The 21,910-nt window shown below is 43.5% G+C and overlaps 2 protein-coding genes across 16 annotated transcripts in view; one reads left to right on the top strand and one right to left on the bottom strand.

The window, feature by feature from the left end:
- Positions 1-15,502, top strand: part of LOC148054503 (uncharacterized) — a 69,048-nt gene extending 53,546 nt beyond the window's left edge. For 5 of the 14 annotated variants that reach the window (XR_015707068.1, XR_015707066.1, XR_015707056.1 and 2 more), the window contains one exon: positions 7,732-9,110. Coding sequence is in view for 5 of the 14 variants with exons in the window: in XM_087768053.1 (XP_087624179.1) it covers positions 7,732-8,078 (347 nt within the window). In the remaining 9 variants the exon portion in view is untranslated. Of the gene's footprint in view, positions 1-777; positions 894-3,243; positions 5,305-7,731; positions 9,111-14,895 lie in introns of those variants that run through there. The other 9 variants (XR_015707063.1, XR_015707045.1, XR_015707064.1 and 6 more) reach the window with 6 other exon arrangements.
- Positions 7,089-21,910, bottom strand: part of LHFPL3 (LHFPL tetraspan subfamily member 3) — a 263,450-nt gene continuing 248,628 nt past the window's right edge. The window contains exon 4 of one of the 2 annotated variants that reach the window (XM_087768052.1): positions 7,089-7,218. Coding sequence is in view for 1 of the 2 variants with exons in the window: in XM_009462973.2 (XP_009461248.2) it covers positions 7,190-7,218 (29 nt within the window). In the remaining variant the exon portion in view is untranslated. The remainder of the gene's footprint in view (positions 7,219-21,910) is intronic. The other variant, XM_009462973.2, reaches the window with a different exon arrangement.

The raw sequence follows: 21,910 nt of genomic DNA, 5'->3' as shown, positions 1-21,910 counted from the left end.
CTGGAGACATCACTCTGGGATAGTGGGAGGCTGCACAGCCTCACAGGGGATGAAGGGCTCGTTGCTACTGGTATGCTTGCCACAGTTTGGTGGTCTCGCTGCACCCTCACAGCACACTTTTGCTCATGGTTAATGTATTAATGGCTTCTAGAGTCCCTGCTTTCTTCCTCTGGGGTTAGGGGCTTTAGCCACTCCCAGCCTTCAGCCTGGTAATCCATAAACTAATCGGATTTTAGCATGCTCAGAGCAAATGCTATCTAGGATGGTCTAAATCTGATGTCCTGTTCCTTTCGGGACCATCAATTTTCCATGTTCTGTCACCTTTGAAGATGCTCATGAGTCTCCTATTGCATGACCATACCTCATCAGTCCTATGTTTAGTATTGCCTCAGAGTCATTATTTCAGTCGCTTCATTAACCTCTGGTCTTTCAACAAGAGCAATTTGGAGGAATGCTGACCGGTTATGGTTATCTTCTGGTACAGGGGTCTGGCTTAAGCTACCTAACTTTTCCATTCTTTCTGATGCCTGCTACTTCTGCTCTTCCATCCCTCCATTTCATCCCAAACACCATTCAGAGCCTTGATAACAGGCCTCCTGCCCAGCTTATGCTAGAGCTGAGAGTGGGTCTGAAAGGCTATGGGATTTAGGAAGGACTCTCTAGCATGGCAACAGGGGACTCTCTTCTTCAGGGCTCCCATTCCGCTCTCCTGGTCTTGATTCCTCTCTTCTGCTATGTGTCTCTATAATGGGCTCAGCTTTTTTTTTTTTTCTGTAGCTTTGGTGTCCTGCTTGTTTCTCGGAGGTGGTCTTCCCCATCCTGAGTCATCATCTTCCTTGAGGAGTGGGGCCCTGTGGCCAAATTATTCTGCTCTGAAGGATTTAGATTTTCAGGTATGATTGACAGATTATTTGTTTCTTCTTAGCTAGCCATCATGAAAGCAACCCCCAGCCTTTTCAGGTGATGGGAGTTCTCCTACCAGATACTTCATGTTAAGCTGTATGATCAATGCAGACCATCCCTTTCCCCTGAAGCAGCTTTAAGCATCATGTTGTCTGGGTAAGGGGTTCAATGGATTGGACAGAACATCTAAAAGTAGGGAAAAACTGAGAGAAAGGGAGGGATAGGGAAGAAAACAGTGGGAATTAACAGATCTTGGGAAAGGGGGTATAGGAATGCACTGAGTCCCAAAAGGCATGTTTCTGGAACAATGATTTTCAGTCTGAGGATGCACAGATGGCTTTTAGGAGATATGCAAAAGATCAATTGTTGGAAACAAAGCCTTATATTCTATAGGGTCATGTGTGTATATGAAATGGAGAAAGGGATCTGGAAAATTTTTAGAGATTCACAAACTGTAAAAAGTAGAAGGCTGCTAAATATTCTCCAATAAAGTGATGCGATTGCAGTGAATTGAGAGACAAGCCATATATACCATCACTAAAAGCCTGAACTGAAGTCATATGCCAAGAGGGAAGACAATGTCATCATCACCCACTTGTTCCTTGAGAGGGTAAATAGAGGATTAGTGTCTGTCCTACCTGGGAAATGCAGAAACCTGTCCCTGGGAAGTGCTGGGCTGCATAGCTCTGGAAAATGCTTTTAAAATGTTAGGCAAAGTTCTCATCCACATTTACAGAGATGAAGCTTATTCTCTTCAGTCTTCAGAAATTCAAATAAAAATGCAAAAATTCTCAAACTTAATAACTGTCCAGTGCGAGTTAATACACTGATGGTTTTGCCCTTTAATTTTGCCCTATTTCTGGGAGGCACAGGAGGTTACGTCTGCACTGGTTTGTTACCTTGATCGCTATGAATACAAGGGCAAACCTGGTTTTAAGTAACTCCCAAGTAATAACCCCCCGAAGAGGCTGACCATTAGATGGCAGCACAGATATACTCAATAGCCAGTACTGCCAGGTGCTGCTCTAGGAAAGCCCCCTCCATTGCTTTCAGCATCCCCAAGGTATCTTATGGCTGAAGAATTTTCACACTACGTAATGCAAAATTAATTAAAACCTGTAAATGAGGAATTTCATATTATATTACAGCAGACAAAATGAAAATAAAATGTGGTAGCATGTATCAAGCTGGAAGGTCTTTCAGAATTTCTGAATGATTTTATTCCTTACCCTTCTGAAGCATACATGCAATTCAGCTATAGTGACTAAACCAGCCCTTGATGACACGTATAGCAGCTTATAGCCTAAAAGCTCTTCCAGAAAACTCCATCATTTTGATGCCACCGACCATCTCAGCTCATTGCTTGAGGAGCATAATATTTTACATTATTTTCAGTTGCCATTTGAGAAACTCAGCTATCTTTCTGTGCTAAGACCCGATGGGGAAGTCCTGAGTCTGTGTAACTGGTAATGTAACTGGGCATCTTCTGCTGTTAAACTGTGGAACTATTTTTTTAAATATGTCGTAGTCATATCAAAGAGACATCAGTCTAGCATATAGGATTTTGACAATCTTTATTTATTTTTTTTCCCTAAGGAACAGCAAGGTAATAGTTTAATAATTATTACTAACAATTATTAATAAGTAAATCATTTTCCTTATTAATAATTCTTACAGCTATATTTGGCTAATATGAAGCTAACTTGCACATGACAAAATCAGGAGTCATAATCTATATTATTATGCTAATTTAAAACCAGTTTGTGGAGGTGAATGCAGCCCCAGCTCCTAGCTTTTTGGAGCATCTTTCCTTCCAGGCTGTTTTCCCAGGTGACTGAGCTGATGTTCAAACTTGGAGGTCGGTCTCACACCGGTGGTCTCGGGAAGTGTTCTGCAGCAACTTTTGGAACCACTCCAAAAGGAGAGGAGCTTTTTAGTGTCTCGTAGGCAATGAGGGACCACAACTCCTCTTGGGAGTTGATGAGCACAATGTGTCTGCTTACACTTTATTCCCCAGAAATTTGTCTCTTGCACAGGCAATATTTGCCTCGTCACCTGGTGAAGTGGAAAAGCTACGTAACTGCCCACAACGGTGTTATGAGACTATCTGGAAGAAGGGAAGGATGTATCAGCTTACTTTTTAAAATGCAAACGGCATTTCAGAAGACAGTATGAAGTAACACTAAGCAAAAATTTAAGAGAGACGGGTAATAGAAAGTGTCACGGCAGTATCTGATCACTGCAAGCCTTGGCTTTGTGTATTCGGCAGCACAGGACTAATGTCGTTTGATATAAAGGGAAGAGCATGAATTTTTAAACTGCATATTCTACTTTCTGCAGAATTTTGGGTCTTCCGTGAAAGTCTCTTCTCAAAATATTCATGTAAGCCAATGAGGACCACAGATCAAGGTGGAATGGCTGCAAGTATGGCTAATGTGTGCAGGTGCTGCCAGCTACTCCAACAGCAGACACGGCTGTTCCCTTCTGCGCAGAGCTCCTTGGAAAGGAGAAATGTGTAAGCCTCTAGACTTTAGCACATAGGAAAAAAAACCTGTGTTGCTTTCTGGCACTATATCAGAAGCTACTCAGCATATGGCTGGCTTTTCAATGTATACACTCTTCAGGACAAATCTGTTTGGTGTTTTTTTTAATTTAATTTTTTTTAAATTATTTTAAATTTTCTGGTTCTTATTGCATTTCAAATCCGCAGAGAATCAGCTGAAACTACTAAAACTTTTAAATGTTTGAAGGACATCAGACTAGCAGAGTGAAAATGGACAGAAAGCTGCTGGGTCCAGCATTACATTTTCCTACCTAGAACAGGGGAAGCTGGATGATGTGAGGGAAGCTGATCCGTTACTCTGATTGAAATAAGGCAGAGCGTGGGACTTTGGGAATAATTAGACCCAGTCACAATCATTTCTAGATCATCTCCAAATGCAGATACCACTGCATCAGCATCATGGAGGCAAATCCAGCATCTATTTGACAAGAAAGTACTGACCTCTTGTTGGTGCAAGCTCTGGGATGATGTACATCTGTGACAGCACTCGATGGCTCTGGTATAACTTCATGTAGTGAAATTAGGGGGAATCAATTTCTGAGCTTTGCTGTGTCCTCCAAATCACTTGTTTGAGATTTCCAATCTATTTAGGAATAACTGAAATGCGTTGCCTATAAAAATGAACAGGACTTCAGCATCCTACAAACCTGGCGGTTCTCTATTTTAACTATAATTAACTCCTAAATAATTATTTCCTAAAAAATTAACTCCCTTCTCTTACTATAAACTAAGTTTTATACCAGACAAAGTAATCAGGAACTTTATATTGCTGCCCATATATATATAGTCAGGTACCAGAGGGTGGAGATGACTTACCAACAAGGTTCTTATAATGTGAATTTGACCCATGCGTACAAGTCCCAGCACTCATTAAGGGATCAGATTTTGCTTGGACTTTACATACCTTAGGGATCTGTGTAGGTACAGGTGTGTAGAAGGTGGCCAGGCTTGTGTTTAGCAGGAGGACAGTAATCCCAACAACAGCAGCAGTTACCACAGATGAGCTGGAGAAAAGCACTATCACACTTTATTTTAGTATGCTACAAAATTCATTGTTGAACTTTATTAGGTACTTTAATACCAAGCATACTTTAAAGTAACAAAAATTATTGTTGTTATTACTTTGTACAGAAAATCAGGTATTTCAACAGTTTTCTTTACAGTTTGTTGACTTAAAAAAAAAATTACAGTTGACAAGTTACAATGGAGTGGGATGAGAAAGTGGTAACATTTAAAAAGATAAAACATACTATTCATACTGAGTCAACATTTAGTGATGTACATCCTGGTATGTCTCTCCACCTGACTGTGCACAAATGGTACCTATTCACTGAGCTGCCCTAGCAGGGTTGCGAGGTCTTGTGATGACACTTTTTTTGCAATGTTTGTGTATATTTAGAAAGGGCTTTTACATCACACAGTCACCATGATGCAAAACTTAGTAGTCAATAAGAAAATAATATAATACAGAGAAACCCTGTTTTGGTGACTTCTGTCGCAGCAAAAGTGCCATGACTGCAATAACGCGGGATAGAGGTAAACCCAAGGAGCAAATGAAGACAGGGATACGATAGCACATCCAGATAGCAAACCCCTTCACAGGCTTTTGCGGTGAGAGCATGGCTGTGAGTCAACAAGAGCAGTGAATGAGGACGGGCTTCACCGAGACACCATGTAACAGGGACTCCTGAATGCGTCTGGCCCTTAAGGATGTGCGTTTTCAAGCTGACACTGGTTGGACTAATCACAGATTTAAAAACTTGTCTGAAGTGGGACCTTAATGAGTTTATGCAGCCTCATGTGTAAACTACTTGATTTTTATCTTCCATCACCTTCAGGTCAGTAGCAGGTACTGGGAATATGTTTATGGTGGTTGATTGATTTGGGTGGGGTTTTTGACCAGCTCTAACGCTGGTCCTGTAGAAGTCAGGGGAGACTCCTACACACAGTTATGAGGGCAGATTTGGATTTAAACAACGTGTTTTTTTAAAACATGCTGCCCAGGTTCACACATAAATTTACTTGGCAAACATCCACATCAGCATTCAGTCTTTAAGACAAGCCGCGCCACACTGGTACCTTAGTAGCTAGATAGAAGAGTTATCTAATTCCTTGTATTTATTTATTGACAGTTTGCTTAAAGATAATTTTTTGTTCAAGCATAAAATATTTTTTCTGAGATTTGTGCACTAAATTCTGAAATAATTTGTGTTGTGCAGCCAATAGTTAAAAAACAGTTTTAACTCATGTCTTATTCGTGTCTTCAGTGTATTGTGTTATTTGGGATCAACATTATTATTTTAGCCATTTCCCCTGAAAGCCAAAGAATGAAGCGATAGGCTTATAAAAATCTGAAGAAATTAGTGTTGCAGTGTTCATTTTGGACTGGATTCAGCTGCGATATGCAGGAGAGGGTGGAAGAAATGTAGGGAGCAGCGTGCTCCTGCCCGGTCCCGAGCCGGAGGAGACATGTGCCATGCTGGGAGGTATTGAAGAGGAGCAGGAGCAGAGGAGAGGGGGTCCTTGCTTCCCTCCATTGCTCTATGCCTGGCTCTTGGCATCCAGGCCTTTCGCTATGAGGTCTTTCTTGATACCCTGTGCCTCTCCCTGTTTCACTGCTCAGCGGCTTCTGGAAATGAGGGTGCCCTTTGGGGAGCGACCCGCCGAAAGCCTGTGGAGGCCCCGCCAGTGTCCCAGGGGCTCCGCGCACCCAGCCCTCACATAGCTATTTGCGATGTGTATTTGCTTACTAGTCTCCTAATTTATTTATTGAGTTTAAGGCCAGAAGGGATCATTAGATCACCTTGCCTGATTGGCATTAGCACGGGCCAGAGACTGTCACTCAGGGATTATATGGCAGAACAAGGAAAAGAATAGAAATGCCCTTGCGGTGAGCAGCTGTATGTTACATTTCAGGGGTAAACTCCTTTCTCCACTTGAAAAAGAAATCAGGTTGCTTTTATTTTGTCACTTCAAATACAACTGATTCCATGTGTCTTGGGAAATTATAGTATTATGATATTCAGTCAGACATACCTTATAGTATATATGCTTCATAGAACTAGAATATAGCTCAGAAATAATTTTTCAGTCTTAAGTTTGTTACAGACATAGATTAATTGGAACACATATGCTGTAAAAATTGAGAAGCTTTACAGTTTTAGTCAACTTATTATACAGTGAAGTAAATGAAGTGCAGCAATGTAGCAGTAAAAGTTATGCTTTTTCCACTAGGTGATGGAAACATTCAGAGTCTATTTATAAATGCTAATTTAAGAGAGATGTCCTATCAGCTTCTTGGCTACTGGGATAGGAATAGTCGGGAGTTAACTGCCTCTCTACTGTGAAAGGTTTTAAAGCTTTTTGCTTTCCGTCTGAATAAAAAAAATGACATTTACAAACCTCTTCAATGCATATATAATACATATGTTTATCTAGCAACAACTACACCCCTTTTAATTTATTCCCCAAATGTGACCTTTCATGCATGTCTTCTGGATGCTGTATTCAGCAACAGTTTCTAATGAGCTGGTGTGTAATCCATGATTGCATTTCTCTTCTGAAAATCACTTCCACGTCTGGCTGATCTATGTTTAGAAGGTGGTGCTTACCCATCAGGCATTTTTGCACTCGTCAGCATTCTTCTCTGTCGGAGGCCCTTTCCCAAGCTTCTTCCCATTTTAATGTTGATGTACAAAAGCTGTTATTCGTTTTGTTTTGTGCTCATTCTAGTGAGGATTGGCTTAGTAGGACTGTGCAAAACAGAGAGAAGAGAGAAGCTGGTTTACTGCCAGCAAACACAAAGAGGTTCACGCTGTGCTTGGCTCAGGGCAAGGCTCTGATCAATATTCTAATACACTTCATTATTTGCATTTCCATTTACCATGAAAAACGACAAGTTTAATCTTCAGATATGACAAGGAATTGTAGTCTGGAATTCTTAAAAATCAGTTTTCATCAGCTAATCGACATGGGAAGTCGAAATAATGAGATTATTTCATCTAAAGTTTGAGCAATATGAAAATAAAGATACAGTGTGTATGGGGCAAGACTGACATTTGCTAGATGAATATCATGAATTGAGTTAAAATCCTGACATTTCTGTTCCATATCAATAATTTCTTTCACTCCCCTGAGCACACAATCCACATTCGTAAACAAGATAAAATAATACCTTGTGTTAAATTTCAAAGGAGCAGACCCAATGAGGACAGAGGTGTTTTCAACCCAAACTCTCTCTTAAAACCTAATTCTCACTCATCCAGTTTCCATATACGGTAAACAGAGCTGCATACAGAGGAGAGTGGACACCGGCTGTGGTGGCACTGCGACCAGGGTGATGAAGGCTCCCCCCTCCTCGCTGGAGGTGACTGCCTGTAAATCGGCGCCGGAGCAGGCAGCACATGGGAACAGGGGCTTAATGAGAAAGTCTATTTACAAGTACCTGTGTACACGCAAATATAGAAATATGACTGCTCCAGCTTTTGGCATTGAACAGAAGGTTCTTGCACCAAATGAGCTCTGCAAATTCACCATTAGCTCAACTCTCCTGGACCACTCAGATCAAACTGTGAAGTCATTTGGCAGGCAGCCTCCCCATTGCCTCCTGTGAAAGGGTCACTGGTCAGAGGTCCTACAAGCTCGCGGCCTGGGGGAGAGGACAGCCACCTTCATCGCAACCCCCACTCCCCTCATCGGAATGCAGGGGACTCTGCAGGAGACTGCTGGAATGCAGAACTTGGGCAAAATCACAATTTTTGTGAAAATAAAAGAAAAAGATTGAATTTCATTGTGATATGACAGTGAACTGAGAGTTTCAGAACTAGAAACTCTTAAAACTGTTACTGTAAGAAGACCGAAATATTTCATTTACCCCCCCCCCCCATGTTACATGGAGCAGCCACCTTCTCCCATTCCCACCAATTCTTCACACACCTTGACTCTCGTGGTCACCTTGGCCTGCTGCTAATTTACCCACAGACGCCAGGGAGAGCGACGCCCCGGAGCAGGATGCCTAGACCTGACAGCTCGGGATGGTGGTACCACGAACCGGGGAGTCCGGTGGTGGCTAACCCTTCTGCTGCGGACCCTTGGTGCCTGCTTTCCCCATCAACTTCCCACAAATCGACATTTTTCAAGCAAATTTTGTTTTGGAGGAAAATTTCTGACTTGTTACAGCCCACATGTGTTCAGCATCAATCTGTAGTCCAGATATATTTTACAAAGAAGACACTTTTAATTGATGCTGCTGAGACTAGAAAGTAGCAAATAAGCTATGCAAGAAGCATAAGGTGAGCTAAGGAGGGCCCTGCAGAAGACAAATGGATCGGTTTTGTTTTTGTCAGAAAACGAATATGAAATATACTGTTCACTGTGGTAAAAACATTTTTATGGCGCGAGTATGTAATGGAGATGGTAATTTCCAATTGTAAAAGAAAACTCACCACTGATAGCTCTGTGAGCTTCCTTTCTCCCTTTAAAACATGTGGCAAAAATGAAAGATAAAGAATGGATGAGAAATGCACATATTTGTGATAAATAAAATCTATTAAAAATGGTATGAGTCAGGAATTTTGGTGTATTTTATTAGTATGGTTACTAATGTAATTAATACGGTAATTATTAATGTAGGTAAGTTGCACTACTAAATAAAAGAAAAGAAAGAAAAAGTGCTTGAGCCTCCAATCTGTTAATTTGCTAAGTGAGATGGGTTTTGTGAGCCTCTTAAGCAATCCACAGTTGGTGAAACAGAAATCCAGGGAAAGCCAAAGTTGCATGGTGAGGCGTACATGTCCTGATACTCCTAGGAACAATCCAAACTTAATAGAACTGAATGAGCCATTTCTTTCAACTATTTTTAATCATAATTTCATGTACCTGTGGCATTCAAATCCTTAACAGTGCTTATTGGATTTCCAGCAGTACTCAGTGTTTCAGTTGTAACATACTAAAACCTTTATTAGTTCTTTTGACAAATTTTGCACACAGGTGTTATACACATGGAAACTAAATTTAATAAATGCCAGAGGTGCCTAGTTGATAAGGCAGAAATAAGTCATTAACATCCAACATCCCTCAGTCCGCTTTGTATCACATCATGGGCTTTTGACTCCTTGAAGTTTCTTTTCGTAGAGCTACTTACAACCCTTTTCTAGTGCTGTTGCCTAGAAATCAGTTAATGAAAGCAGTCTTTGTGAAAGCCATATTACCCAAACCACCTAGGTGCTCTGCTGTTAAATCCTCTATTTAAACTCTTGAAAGGCTGCCTGTTAGGCTGACATCCTGACAACACGGTTATTATTCATATTTGACCCGTTCAATTAGGGCAGTTGCTTCTGTTGACTGCAGAGCTAGGGTACAGTCACCGTGGGAGGGATTTACAGCATTTTAGTGTTTATGTACATTTTCAGAAGGAGGCCACACATTTCTGTGTTTTGAAGATGAATCATGGGGAGATTTCCAGGTTGCTCCCTGTCAGGGTATAAAGCACGTACCGAATTTCAGATAGTTCCATACATGCTGTTACTGTAAAGGCAGTCAGATGGGTAGTAAATATACAGAGAAAGGCAGACCTTCTAGGTCTGAATATCTATTCTCTCCAACAAACTTAACACTTTACACCATTAATTGTCACCAGCCATATTGATACGATTTTCTTTGCCATTTATTTGACTGGCATCTATAAAATAACATCTTTCCAAGAGTTAATCTTTTATTGCTGTCCCCAAACACACTCAATTACTGAGCTAAAGAGCACCTGGCATTCATGGTCACACCAAAATTGGTGGTATTCCAAAACCACATCAGCTGGCAGAAGCCCATGGGCTAATGAAGCACCAGAGATTTCTTCCCAGGGCCTCCACAGCATTCCTCTAGCCTAGGGAGCAAAATTATCTTTCTTGAATGCTGACACCGTGTTTGGTGTACAGGAGGAGATGAAGGAGGAAAGAAACATTGCTGCTGAAGATCTGCAATTGAAAATAGACATGCTGAGGCACCTTGGATAACACTGCTGCCCAGGCAGTAGGCCAAAAAAATTTGGACAAGTTCAGTTTTATAATGAGGTGCTTGGAGTTCTTGCCTTTCTGCTTATGATCTGTGTCAGCTCCTTGTAACCACAGGTAGATGGTTTTGTTGTTCACATCAGGGTTAGTGCAATGCTAAACATGTTAAAACTCCACTTGTAGCTACTGCACCCCAAAATTTAAATAGTGACATGCATTCAGGGCCTGGTCAACATCCAGATGTGTGTAATTAAAAGGCATGAAAGGCAGCTAGATGCCCAGCTGCGGGGGCATCTGGTGTCCCATCTTCTCTTCTTTCTTTGAAGATAATCCCTTTAAAGCACAGAACAAAAACTGTCTGGGTGGCCTGAGAGAATGATTTTAGTTTTCATATGATGAGAGAGGAATAGGGGTGTCTTTAAATGTGTGTTCCCATTTGCCTACCTGCTGTGAGTGCCTTTTCCCCCTTGATGCACTGAGCATCCTTTGCCCTGGCATTATTGCAGGGGTGCTTATGCACTGCCCTGAGAAGTGCCCCTAGGCAAATACTGTGCCCTCAATAAACAGCCAGGCACCAACTCAGGTTCTCTCCAAAGTCATAAGAGTCCTGGTGATCCAAGCTGAAGCTCTAGCACATGTTTTGGAGATGCTGCCCACAGATCATCCTGGAAACAGGTGGCCAGGAGGTGAACGAGTTGTGCTCTCTGGTGCCTGCCCCTGCACGGCCGTTTAGGCCCGGTAAGGAGGGAACAAGGCTACCCTGTGGAGATGGAGGGAAGAATGGACAGAAGTTCCCCAAGTATTTTGCTAGCAGCCCTCTTCCAGTGTTTGACTGTTCAGCATCTTTTCAACAAAACATGATAAGTGACCTGTCCACACCAGAGCTACCTAAGCGCGTTTCCTCCTCCCCCTGGCAAACGAGCAGGCAGGATCTGGCAGCTGCCTGCTCTGCCGTCACTCACAGCTACTGAAGCCTACCTGAGAGGGCAGGGGTTAAAGAGAGTACACAGCAAACCCTGAGGGGTTACTAAAACTTTTACAAAACTTTGGGATTGAAATTGGGTGATGGTTTTATCCGTACGGCATTAGAGGAGAACCTCATCACAGCAGAAGGGCATGTGAGCTGGCTCTTTTGTTGCAGCACTTCCTTGCAATAATATAGAATCGAATCACATAAAAAACGGCAAGGTTTTTACCAATTCAGTATGTAAGCCCTGTGAAACCAGAGCTGAGTGGAAGGGTAGGACTTATTCAACCTGCTGGGCAGCATTTTCTGCACCCTATTAGTGGCAGCAGCTGAACGCCAGGGCACAGGCTGTAGGAAGTGTTTCCAGGGATGTAAGAAATGGTTTCAGGAGTATTCAAGTATTTTCTAAATGTCTGTTGAAAGGAGGCCCAGGCTGTTTTGCAGGCAGAAGGCTCAGTTCATGGCTGCACAAGGGCATTTCTAGCATCTGAGAGGACGGTTTCAGGGCCACAGGGGTGATGCTGGTCAGAGTTAGCCACCGAACAGACAGAATGCCGCTTTATTAGACATCCTTTTCCAAGAAGAAACAGAAAAAAGGCTGAAGGATCCAGTCAGATCAATTTTGCCAGATTGCTGTGTATGGAGTATCTGTGTATGACACACAGCTGGACAGACCTTTGCCATCAACAACTCATATACTGTCATTCAGAAGAAAAAACACAGCGCGTTGGCAGACCTAAAGCTACACTCCTTGCACTCTTAATGCTCCCCGTGACTGCCCTGCTGGCCAAGTCCTGCCCTTCCCTGCCAGACTCTGGCCACTTCTTGTAGTTTGAAAAGCCAATTTATTCTTACATTGCTTTTTTTCCCTTTTTCTGTCACTATATGTGGAGACTGACACATGGCACGAGGAAATGGCTGTCAGTTCAGAGGCTGTTTGCTTGCAGGCAGCGTGTTATGGAGGGAGAAGAGTGACATGGCAGGGAAACATTATTTTCTGGGTTGTTTTCTTTTATTTCTCCAGACAGAATGTTTTTTGAAGCTGTTATGACAGTAAGCAAAAGTCTCCAGAAAAAATTGCGGTTGTCAAGACAAATTAATTAAAAAAAAGAAAGGATTGAGCAATTAAGTCTGACCACCTTCTGCCAAAGTATGAAAGGAGAGATATATTGGGAAATTAAGTCTGGAGCCCAGGGTGTGTCAGGACAGTCTACCCATTTGTGGTCTTGACTTCTTCAAGTTCCTATTTTCTTCCAGATGGAAATTTTGAGAAAGGTGAGGAGATTTTTTGGGAGGACAGAGAAGACAGAGGGCGGGCTTAGAGATGCATTTCACATAACATCAGCTCTCTCAGAGTCAGGCATCGGCTGTGAGGCTCTGGGCAGTCCTTGGAGAGGGACAGGGCCTTCCTGGGGTAACTCATTTCATCTTGGGATGGTTCCCAGGGTGGATGAGTGCCGCTGGCTCCTGTGGGACTGTAGACCTAAGTCTGAGATGGACAACGTGAGGTGTGTGAATTCTGGACTTATAATTATCCTGCACAGAGTGATTAACAGCATGCATGGAGATATGAAGAGAGAAGCTACTGCCCCCGCACAGAAAATAATCTTCACCCTGAAATATCAAATTATTAGGCAGTTGTGGATTAGTTGTTTGTAACAGGCTGTCAAAGATCTCATCTGAGCACAGCTTGAGGACGGGTATTTTTAGTCCTGTTAGGGTGTGCAGTTGTGTACCAGGACTGCCTTCATGGGTGAGCAAATGGCTTTGCAGAAGGTGGATCTAACATTCCACTTCCAGCCCAGGAAGGCTCAGTAAGATAAGCTCAACAGCTTAAGGGCTGACCAGCCTGAGTGTAGGGATACAAGGAGCATGCCAGCCCAGTGGGAAGGCACAAGCCAAGCTATGTATGGCACTCAGCTTAGCTGCTCTTGTCAGCGAGACCGTGCCTGGGGGGGCGCAGGTGAATTTTGACTGCAAATCCTGAGAAACAGGGTTAGAGCAGCTTAAAGAATGCACCTCATCAGAGCCTGACAATTTTCTTAGTTCCAAAGGATCCTCCTTCAACTACACCTAAATATAACCCAGTGGCAGTGACAGGCTCTGAAATCCTGAATATGGGCAGGCTTCAAGCTTCCCTGCCACCCTGCCTAATCCCTGGCTCAGGTGGCTTTCCTCTGGTTTGAATGCAGCTCCAAGAATACAACATATGTGTATGTGTCAGTGAGAAAGACAGGAGACCGACAGGCAGAGGGAAGAGAGACCTATCCAAGGATGGAGCAAGTCATAGCTGTCATCCTGTCATCTGCCAGCTCCAGACTGGGCTGATGGGAACAGGGCTCCCTTGGGTGATGGCTCTGCTACCCACGCCTCACTACCAACAGCTTTTGGGTCCCTCAGCTGGACAGCTTGGTGCTGCACCACGGTACCTCCCGAGCAGGCACGACCGCCCCTCTGCTACCACCACAGATGGCGCAGCGTGCCCTGAACAAGGGAGGAGGTTGTGTGTCCGCTCGAGGCGGGTACCAAAACACTGAGATGTAGTGATCAGATCCTGCTGAACAGTGGGCAGCGTTTTCCTCCATTTCAATATTTGCTCTGTGCCTGTCGAGAAAAGGAAGATTTTTATCATAATGAACAAACACAGCAAAAAGACTCCTATTCTTTCTCCTAAAGAAAGGAGCTCCTCTCTACCTTTTACTGTGGAGCAGCACAGAGATGCTCCTTCCTCCAGTGGTCCCTTTCCAGAAGGCTCATCAATTTGTCTTTTGTACTTGGTGATATTTCTGGCAAGTTTGGGATGAGAGTCACGTCTCAAGACAGGTTTGCTGGCATGGGAGATCTAGTATGTTTTTGGAAGGACTGGAGAGAGGCTGAAATGCCTTCATCAATAATGTCTTTCACGTGAAGTAGCTTCCTGCTCCACAGAGTTGTAGGCTGGAGTCAAGCAAAATCAGTTACTTGTTGTTCATCTATTTTTATTTCCTCTGTGTGGTTTGCTACAGTCTTTCTTTACCCAGATGGTCAAATAAATTGCTGTCACCAAACAGGAGTCCCTGAACAGTGATTCCTAAACTCTTCCTGTTCTTTAACTGTTTAAAGTGAAAATATTTTACTTTCTTTATATTCTGCACATTTGCTGGAGTTGTTTTTCAGTTTCTCCCCTGGAACCCAGAGGATCCATAGGTATTTTTGTTTGTTTCGCCAGCCTTCAAGCTGCGTGATCAGACTGCTCAGAAAGCTCTGCATCATCTTTATTTAAAAACTATTACGAACTTTGATCTGTACTTGTTTACTAAGAGCCCCTCTGAGGATCCAGCCATGTCAGTGGAGGTACCTTGATTAGGTCCTGGGCAGATCAGCCAGAAAATGTTTGGATTGTCATTGTATACTCTTATGTTTTTTTCATTTCGTTAATAACAGTTTATATCTAGCTTTATTAACTTTATATCTTCCAGGAGTTTTCTTGTGCTGGGCAATGTTAGAAGTTGACGTTGGCGCATCTTTGGTCTGGGAAAACAAATCTTGTTGACATTGATACAAAGCTCTACTCATCCAGGCTCGGCCATCAGGAAGGGCAGAAGGCAGCGCCCAGGGCCAGCGCGGGCTGGGGGGGCTGCGAGCAAGCCCGAGCGCGGGAAGAACCAGTCACCGGTTTAAGTGTGGTGCTCAGGCTTCGCGTTGGTTTGAGCCTGCTTTTCTGTGCAGCAGAGAGAGAGTAGGAGTTTGGCCCTGGGAGAAAGCCAAGATATTGAAGCAGATTCTTGAAGGTGCTAGCCAGGATCTCTGCATAAGGAAACTGCTACGATGGGGCTTATTTTACTGGTGTGAAAGAAACGGAGCTCTGCTCTTTTTTTCAACAGACCGCATTTCTCCAAATGATTTCCTGATTCGCATAATGAGTTTTTCTTCCACACAGAAAGGAGCAGGGCTGTGATGGTTCTCTGGCCTTTCTGGCATGTTAAAATGACATTTTTGTGAATGAAATTTCCTGCAATAATTTGCTGATTTTTAATTATAACATAATACTTAATTAAAACATCTACCTAAAGTTCATTTTAAGCATCTCAGAAAACATAGTAAAAAGTATCAATGCTGGTGAATCTTAAATGCAGCAGAATAATAAAAAAAAATAAACTTTCTTTTCTATGTGTGAAATTAATTTCCCTGTTCTTCGGCCAGCGCGAAAGCTGCATGACCTGGGAGCGCAGCACAAATCCCACCTGCTTCCCTGCTGTGCAAAGGCACATCCAGGGTTTTCCAAACTTTCTCTTTGTAGGCACTTTTGTGCTGGCGGAAAGATAAAATTTGATGAGTGGGTTGGGCCGGGGCTGGGAGCGGGGCTCTGGCTGCTGGGGCTCACCGTGGATGGGAAGGGTCCTGCAGCTGGAGGGCTTCATCCAGAGCATCTCTGGGGCAGGGGCTCCCCAAGGCAAAGCTGCGGGTCCTTCACCCTCAGCACAAACCCCTCACGGAGTGACTGGCTGCTGTAAGTTTGGGTCTCAAAACCTGCTAATGAGCTGCAAACATTGATCCCATTTCTGTCTCTGCAAAAGGTACAGTCGCCAAGCGACATGTTTATGGGAAACAGAAAGATAAGGATCTTGGGAAGCTTTAGTGTGATGTTTCAAAACTGTGGCTTAATGATTAGCTTACCTGAGCACAGGAATATTAATTAACTGGCTATATACTCTCTAGGCAAATAGGAAATATTTGGGGCCATGCCTAAGGCCCACAAACATTTCCAAAGCTATGAGATTACATGTAAAACTACTGAAAAAATCTCTGTGGGTTAGGTGAAATTCAGCTAGAACAGAGGCTGGATTTGGGAGATGGCAAAGCCAGGGTCTAAGGAGAGGGCGAGGTTTTTGGTGATCACCATCGATCATGGAAACCTGTTTGATGTGCAGCAAGGAGCTTGTTGGATGCTTACGGTCCTGAAGGCATCGTTGCAGTCATCTTCCCTTTCCAGCTGTCCTGCAGGATTGCTGCAAAACTGATTTACACAGGCTTTGGGCAATATATAAGGATTTATTATTGCTATTAATTTATATTATTCTCTTAAACATATTTCTGAGTTGCTGTAGGAGTGTTAAGTGCACTCTTGCAAAAGAAGAAGAGGAGATTCCTTCCCTGAAGAGCTTTCAGCACAGAAGGCAGACTGTGATTAGCAGTGCAGAGAAAAAAAACCCTTCACAGAGAAGGAAGGGGAGGGCTGTGTTAGGAAATTGCCAGCTGAAAAGCATGCAGGAAAGCAGGCTGATTTGCAGTAGCCCTGAATGATGGGAGTGGTACAGTGTCCTGGTTGTTCTTTCTCCTCTGGTTCAGACCAGGAAGGTGACAACCCAGCGTATCCAGCAAGCCCTGCTGTTTTAGGCATATGAGGCTTAGCAACTGCTGTGCATATGAAATGGTGATGGCAATGAAAAGAGCACGACTCCTAGCACTGCCTTCCTCCTGTCTGTGGGAGCCGATCATTGGAGGGAAGCTGTTGGCTCCCACCTCCTTCCGCGGGGGTCCTGCAGATGCAGGTGTTCCCCGCACGCCATCCTCTGCACCCAGCATTGCTTCACCTCCCTAGTGCCACCTCGCAGCTGTTTTCTGCTCTTCCCACTGTCCCATTTCCACACTCTGCTGTGCTCCCCACATGCAGTCCCTCCTGGCAATGGCTCCAGTATGCGATGCACTCATGACGGAGACTAAATAAACGACTCTTCAGATAATCAGTCTGTAAGCATCTCAATACATCCAGTGTTTTCTAGCCCTATCCTTGTGCCTGTCTATATGAAGGCATGAATACAGAAGCCTTAAGTGTATGAACTTCACTTGTAACCTGTGGTGTACCTTGCAGGAGTAAGAAGACTGTCAGTGGTCTGAAGGGCAGCTCTTTCTACAACACTTTCTCTAACACTCAGATGTGGCATCCATGTGGTGCTGTAAATAGCTTACCTTATTATCTCCTCTGGAAGGATTACACCTCATATAGCATAAGATTGGCTCCCGGGCTTAGGAGCCTTGGTGGTTTCTTTCCCCCTTCCTCCCTACACCAGATTCAGACACACACATGGACAATTTTCCATTAGTTTGGCTATTCTCACCAATGACTGTAAGGCAATTCTTGTGTAAATGCCACCTTTCTACATAAGGATGCCATTGTAACAGCAAGAGACAGCAGGGTGGTCTCAAGAAGCAACCAGCCTGGTGGAAAACACTATCAGGGAAGGGGAAAAACCCCACCCCACCATCTCAAACCAAAACCCAGTTTCACCAGGATTCCTCAAAACTCAGCCACCCCTTCCTCAGAAACAGTAATAGTTCAGAAGAACCCAACAGATAAAGAAGACACTGATATAGATTTGCTCAGAAATGAAGCTCATCAATAAAAAAGGGGGGAGCTTAGACAAAGCGAGAATGAGTCTGGTCTGCACAGCTACATCCGCAGCAGGGTGTGCAATAACGCCTTTCACTCTACCTACAGCCTTTAGTACGGGGGTTAATGCACTATCCTGCTGTGTAGCTCTAGCAAAACTCTCATAAAGGCTTCCACCCTCCCACCCTAAACAAGTGATTTTTGTCCATCCTTCCCTCTCATTTTCCTCCATCAGGGTATGGCCCTGCAGCGAGTGCCATGGGCCAGGTCAGCGGTGGGAGCATGGGGGACGCTGTGTGTGCCCTCGGTGCCGGGCTGCTCAGGGCTAACAGGGCTCTGGGTCGTGCTGAGAGCCTCCGACAGACCCCGGTGGTGTCAACTTTTCAGTGCAGGTACCGCTTGCGTTTGGTATCTGGCACCAAGCTAGACACCTCCTCGGTGCTTAAATAATAATGATGGATTTCTGCTCTGGAGTGATAGCTTGTGTTGTGTGGCTGGGTTAATGTATGTCAGCTGTCATCGTCCTTGTCAGCCGCTGCCGTCAGTGAGCGGCAGATAAGTAAATCTGTGTTGATGAATATCCCAGAGAGAGCAGGGATTAAATATTTCATCGCTTCAGAGTGAAACATCTCCTCATTTGGAGTCCTTTTCTAGCGGTCACGTCCTCTCAGATCACCCCAGCCCTGGGGAAGAATAAAGGCTGCCTGGGTTTCTGAGACCACGGGGCAGGGGATCGCTGGCGGCAAAGTCTCTTCAGCTAGGGCGAGTAAAGCTGCTGCTTCTGTCCTGGCAGATTTAAAAATAAGCAGAAACTCAAGGAAAAAGAAAAATCTCCTTTTTTTCTGACGTGCCTGACAAAGCCGTTCTGCAGAGCTGCAGTGCTTGGCATTTACCTCACTGACCCTCCACTGCTGACCAGGGACAGGTGCTCTAGCACCCATCTTGGGCTGCCACTGGGACACGCTGCTCAGCACCCGGTGCCATGGACCAAGCATCTGCAGTGCTGCGGTGGCTCACTCCATGTGGGCAACACTATGGAAAGCATCAGCCGTGGTTGTAGTTAAGTAAATGTCGTTGTCTCATGGTATTCCCAAAGTGATGGGTCACTGAACCCTGGAGATAAGCTTGGTGGTCATACCTACAGCCCCTGCAGCACCTTTCTTCTCCAAGGTATTTCTCAAAACCCATTGCTAGCAAAGTCTCAGATTATCAATTGCTTGGAGACAGGAAAAAATGCAGCCATTCAGATTTCTTCACTCTTATGGGCTTCCCTGGTATTGCCCATAGGAACTTTATGTTGAAGGGATTTTCACTGCAAAATACCAATTTGTTGAGACTGAAGTTTTCTCAGGTGCTTCTTGTTTTTATCACATCAAAGGAGTTATTCTAGGGGGATGTGGAAAATGAAAGAAAATGCTCTGATAAACAAGGCTACTTTGGAAACTGGCTGTTTTCCACTAACTACCTACAGAACCAAATAAAAATGAAAATGTCTCCTTTTTTCCTCCACACCAGAAGAGAGAGAAGACCCATCCTGTCAACACTGCTCATGCAATGAAGTCCTTGTTTTCCAGAAAGTCTTAATGAGCCACAAACCTTCGAAAACCAGGGAGTCGTACAAACACGAGCTTCTGAAAAGTCTGATTTCTTTCCTATTTACCTCATGTTCCCTGAGACCTAGGGATTTTCTTTGCAATTATCAGGAACAGAAGGTTTTTTTTGAAAGCTGAGATTCAAGTGCAAGACGTGATTCAGAGTTGGAACTTGGCAAAAAAAATGGCATGACCTTTTGTGACATTTCTAAACCTTTAGGTAACTGCACAGGCATTTAACCTTCATTCTTTCCTCCTCTTTATATAATCTAATCTCCTTCTTTTGTTGTGCTTTTTATCTAGACAATAGATATGCAGTATTTTCCATATGGGTATGTTCCTGTATAGGTCTGTGGTTCCACTGAGACTGGTATCTGAGGACTCAGTAGCTGGACCCCAGCAGAGGAAAAGTGTTGAGGCTTTGCAGGTGGATCTTGCTGCTTCCTTATTATGTAAAGTGCCAAAATCAGTATTCATCTGCGCATTGCTAAGTAGCAGCATTTCTGCTTTTTTTCATGCATGGAAATTATAGTTTGTGTTGTCTTCTTATATAAAAAAAGCAAATTTTATGAGATGCATTTCCCTCAGGCCCCACGGAGTAGGATTTGTTCTGTAATAAGAGACCAAGGTGTTTTAATTGCTTGTTGTAGACTATTACCTGTTAAATTTGTCTGAAAGTGTGACACCAGCAAAAAACTTCTTTTCTGTTTTGCTTCCTTCTACTTTAGAGCTGTCAAATAACTTCAACATCTAAGGATAAAACATGACAGATGACTCAAATATGTGACAGGTCATAAAATATTGATTCTTCATGTTACCTGCTAATGAAAGGCTCTGTGGGTAAATCTTCTCTAATTGGGATTTCTAACTTCTGGTTGTTATAACCCCAGTTTACGTTGCAGTCTGGAATTATGAAGTTTGGGTTTGGTCCCAGGAAATGCTAAAGCCTATACATAAGGAATCAATTTCACTTTTCTTAAACTAGAGCTTTTTATCTAGACTCTCAGCCACGTTTTCTGTCACAATCTACATCTCTTGGAAACCCTTTTGGACCTTTTTGGTTCCTTTTTGGCTCTAGTAGAGCCAACTCAACTCCTAAGATCGTATGATAATGAGAATCACTGTGGATCTAGCGAGGACTTTTTTTCCAAGATAAGAAGCTTCTCTTGATTACGTATGAAATAAATCAATAACATTTTCTAGGTTATTTTTCAGGATTTTGGAATTTCCCTGGTTAAGCTTTTGATTTTCAGGCTTTTTAGGTCATTTTCAATAGCAAAGGCTCAGACTGGGCTTTCTTGTCTGGTCCTCCGTGAAAACAGGGTCTTTTTTGCTGAATGAAGGCAGTGTTTGTTGGCTAGAGCTCAGTGTGTAAGATCTTTTGGCAGCAAGAAGGAGATGCTGCCCTACTTGAACCTATCTTTCAAGCAAAATGCTGGAAAATAATGCTCAAAATTAGATTTGTAATCTCTGTTGAGCAGAGCTCATACAAGTTTAGGGGCCAGAAAAAACCGCAGTGCTTCCACAGTGAAACAGCAGCAGCTGCCAGTCTCCTGACTTGAGTCTGTACGAGCAGACCTGTGCCACACCTTCACTTCTAAAGCACTTCCCCGTCCATGACTGAAAACTTCTCATAGGAACATTAACATTGTCCCTCCTAAAAGCAGTCCTTTCTAGTGTGACGAGCACCCTTTCTAACGGTGTAACTGTGTGCTTTCAGTGCAAAATTATCCAGGGCCAGAAGAGCCCCTGTGCAAGGACCCATTGGAGACTGGCAGATGTTCAGCCCTGAGAGTAGGAGGTCTTGGAGTCTGCCATGATCTTTGCTGTTGAGGGGGAGGTCCCTGCTCTCCATAACTCCCATGCCTGGGAAACCCACCGTCCCACAGGTGGCAAACCAGGGCCCTGCTCCAGGTGGGATGAATGGTGCAGAGGAGCAGATGTGCATGAGGCTACTTTATTGGAAGCTGAAGGACATGTCCTCTGTGTGGCTTGGGAGGTCTGGGCAAGCTCTTTCATGATGCACTGTGAAACTACCCCTAGGGCAGCTTGGAAGGTTCTCTGTTTTCCACTTATGTAAGCCAGTCTACTATAAGACTTGAACCATCCCTGCAAGTTGTCTCTGGTATTCACCATTGGGGCTACAATCTGAAAACACTATTTAGATAAACTGCTATGAAAATAAATGCAAAACCTGTTGGAAAGACATACTCTTAGAGTTGTGATCTCAGTTTGCTGTCCAGCTGAAGGACTGCATTTATCAGAGTTTCATGGGAATCTGTCTTAGGTCTGATATTGTTAAAGTACTTTCATTAACCACTTTGATAATGGAATAGAGGTTCTCCAATGGAATAGAGGATCTCCTCTTCCATTTGCAGGACATAGTTATCCAAGAGAGGCTGTAAGTGTATTGTAGGACAGAAATAGTACTCAGTATTTATAATGAATTAGAGAAATAGTGTGAAAAAATAGGGCACAATTCAATAACGATACGTACGTGGACAGAAGGAG

The sequence above is a fragment of the Nipponia nippon genome, unplaced genomic scaffold (genome assembly GCF_047370975.1).
Source record: "Nipponia nippon isolate SJK-2023a ecotype South Korea unplaced genomic scaffold, ASM4737097v1 scaffold_3, whole genome shotgun sequence".
NCBI classification, from domain to species: Eukaryota; Metazoa; Chordata; class Aves; order Pelecaniformes; family Threskiornithidae; genus Nipponia; species Nipponia nippon.
This window is presented reverse-complemented; position numbering and strand designations above follow the sequence as displayed.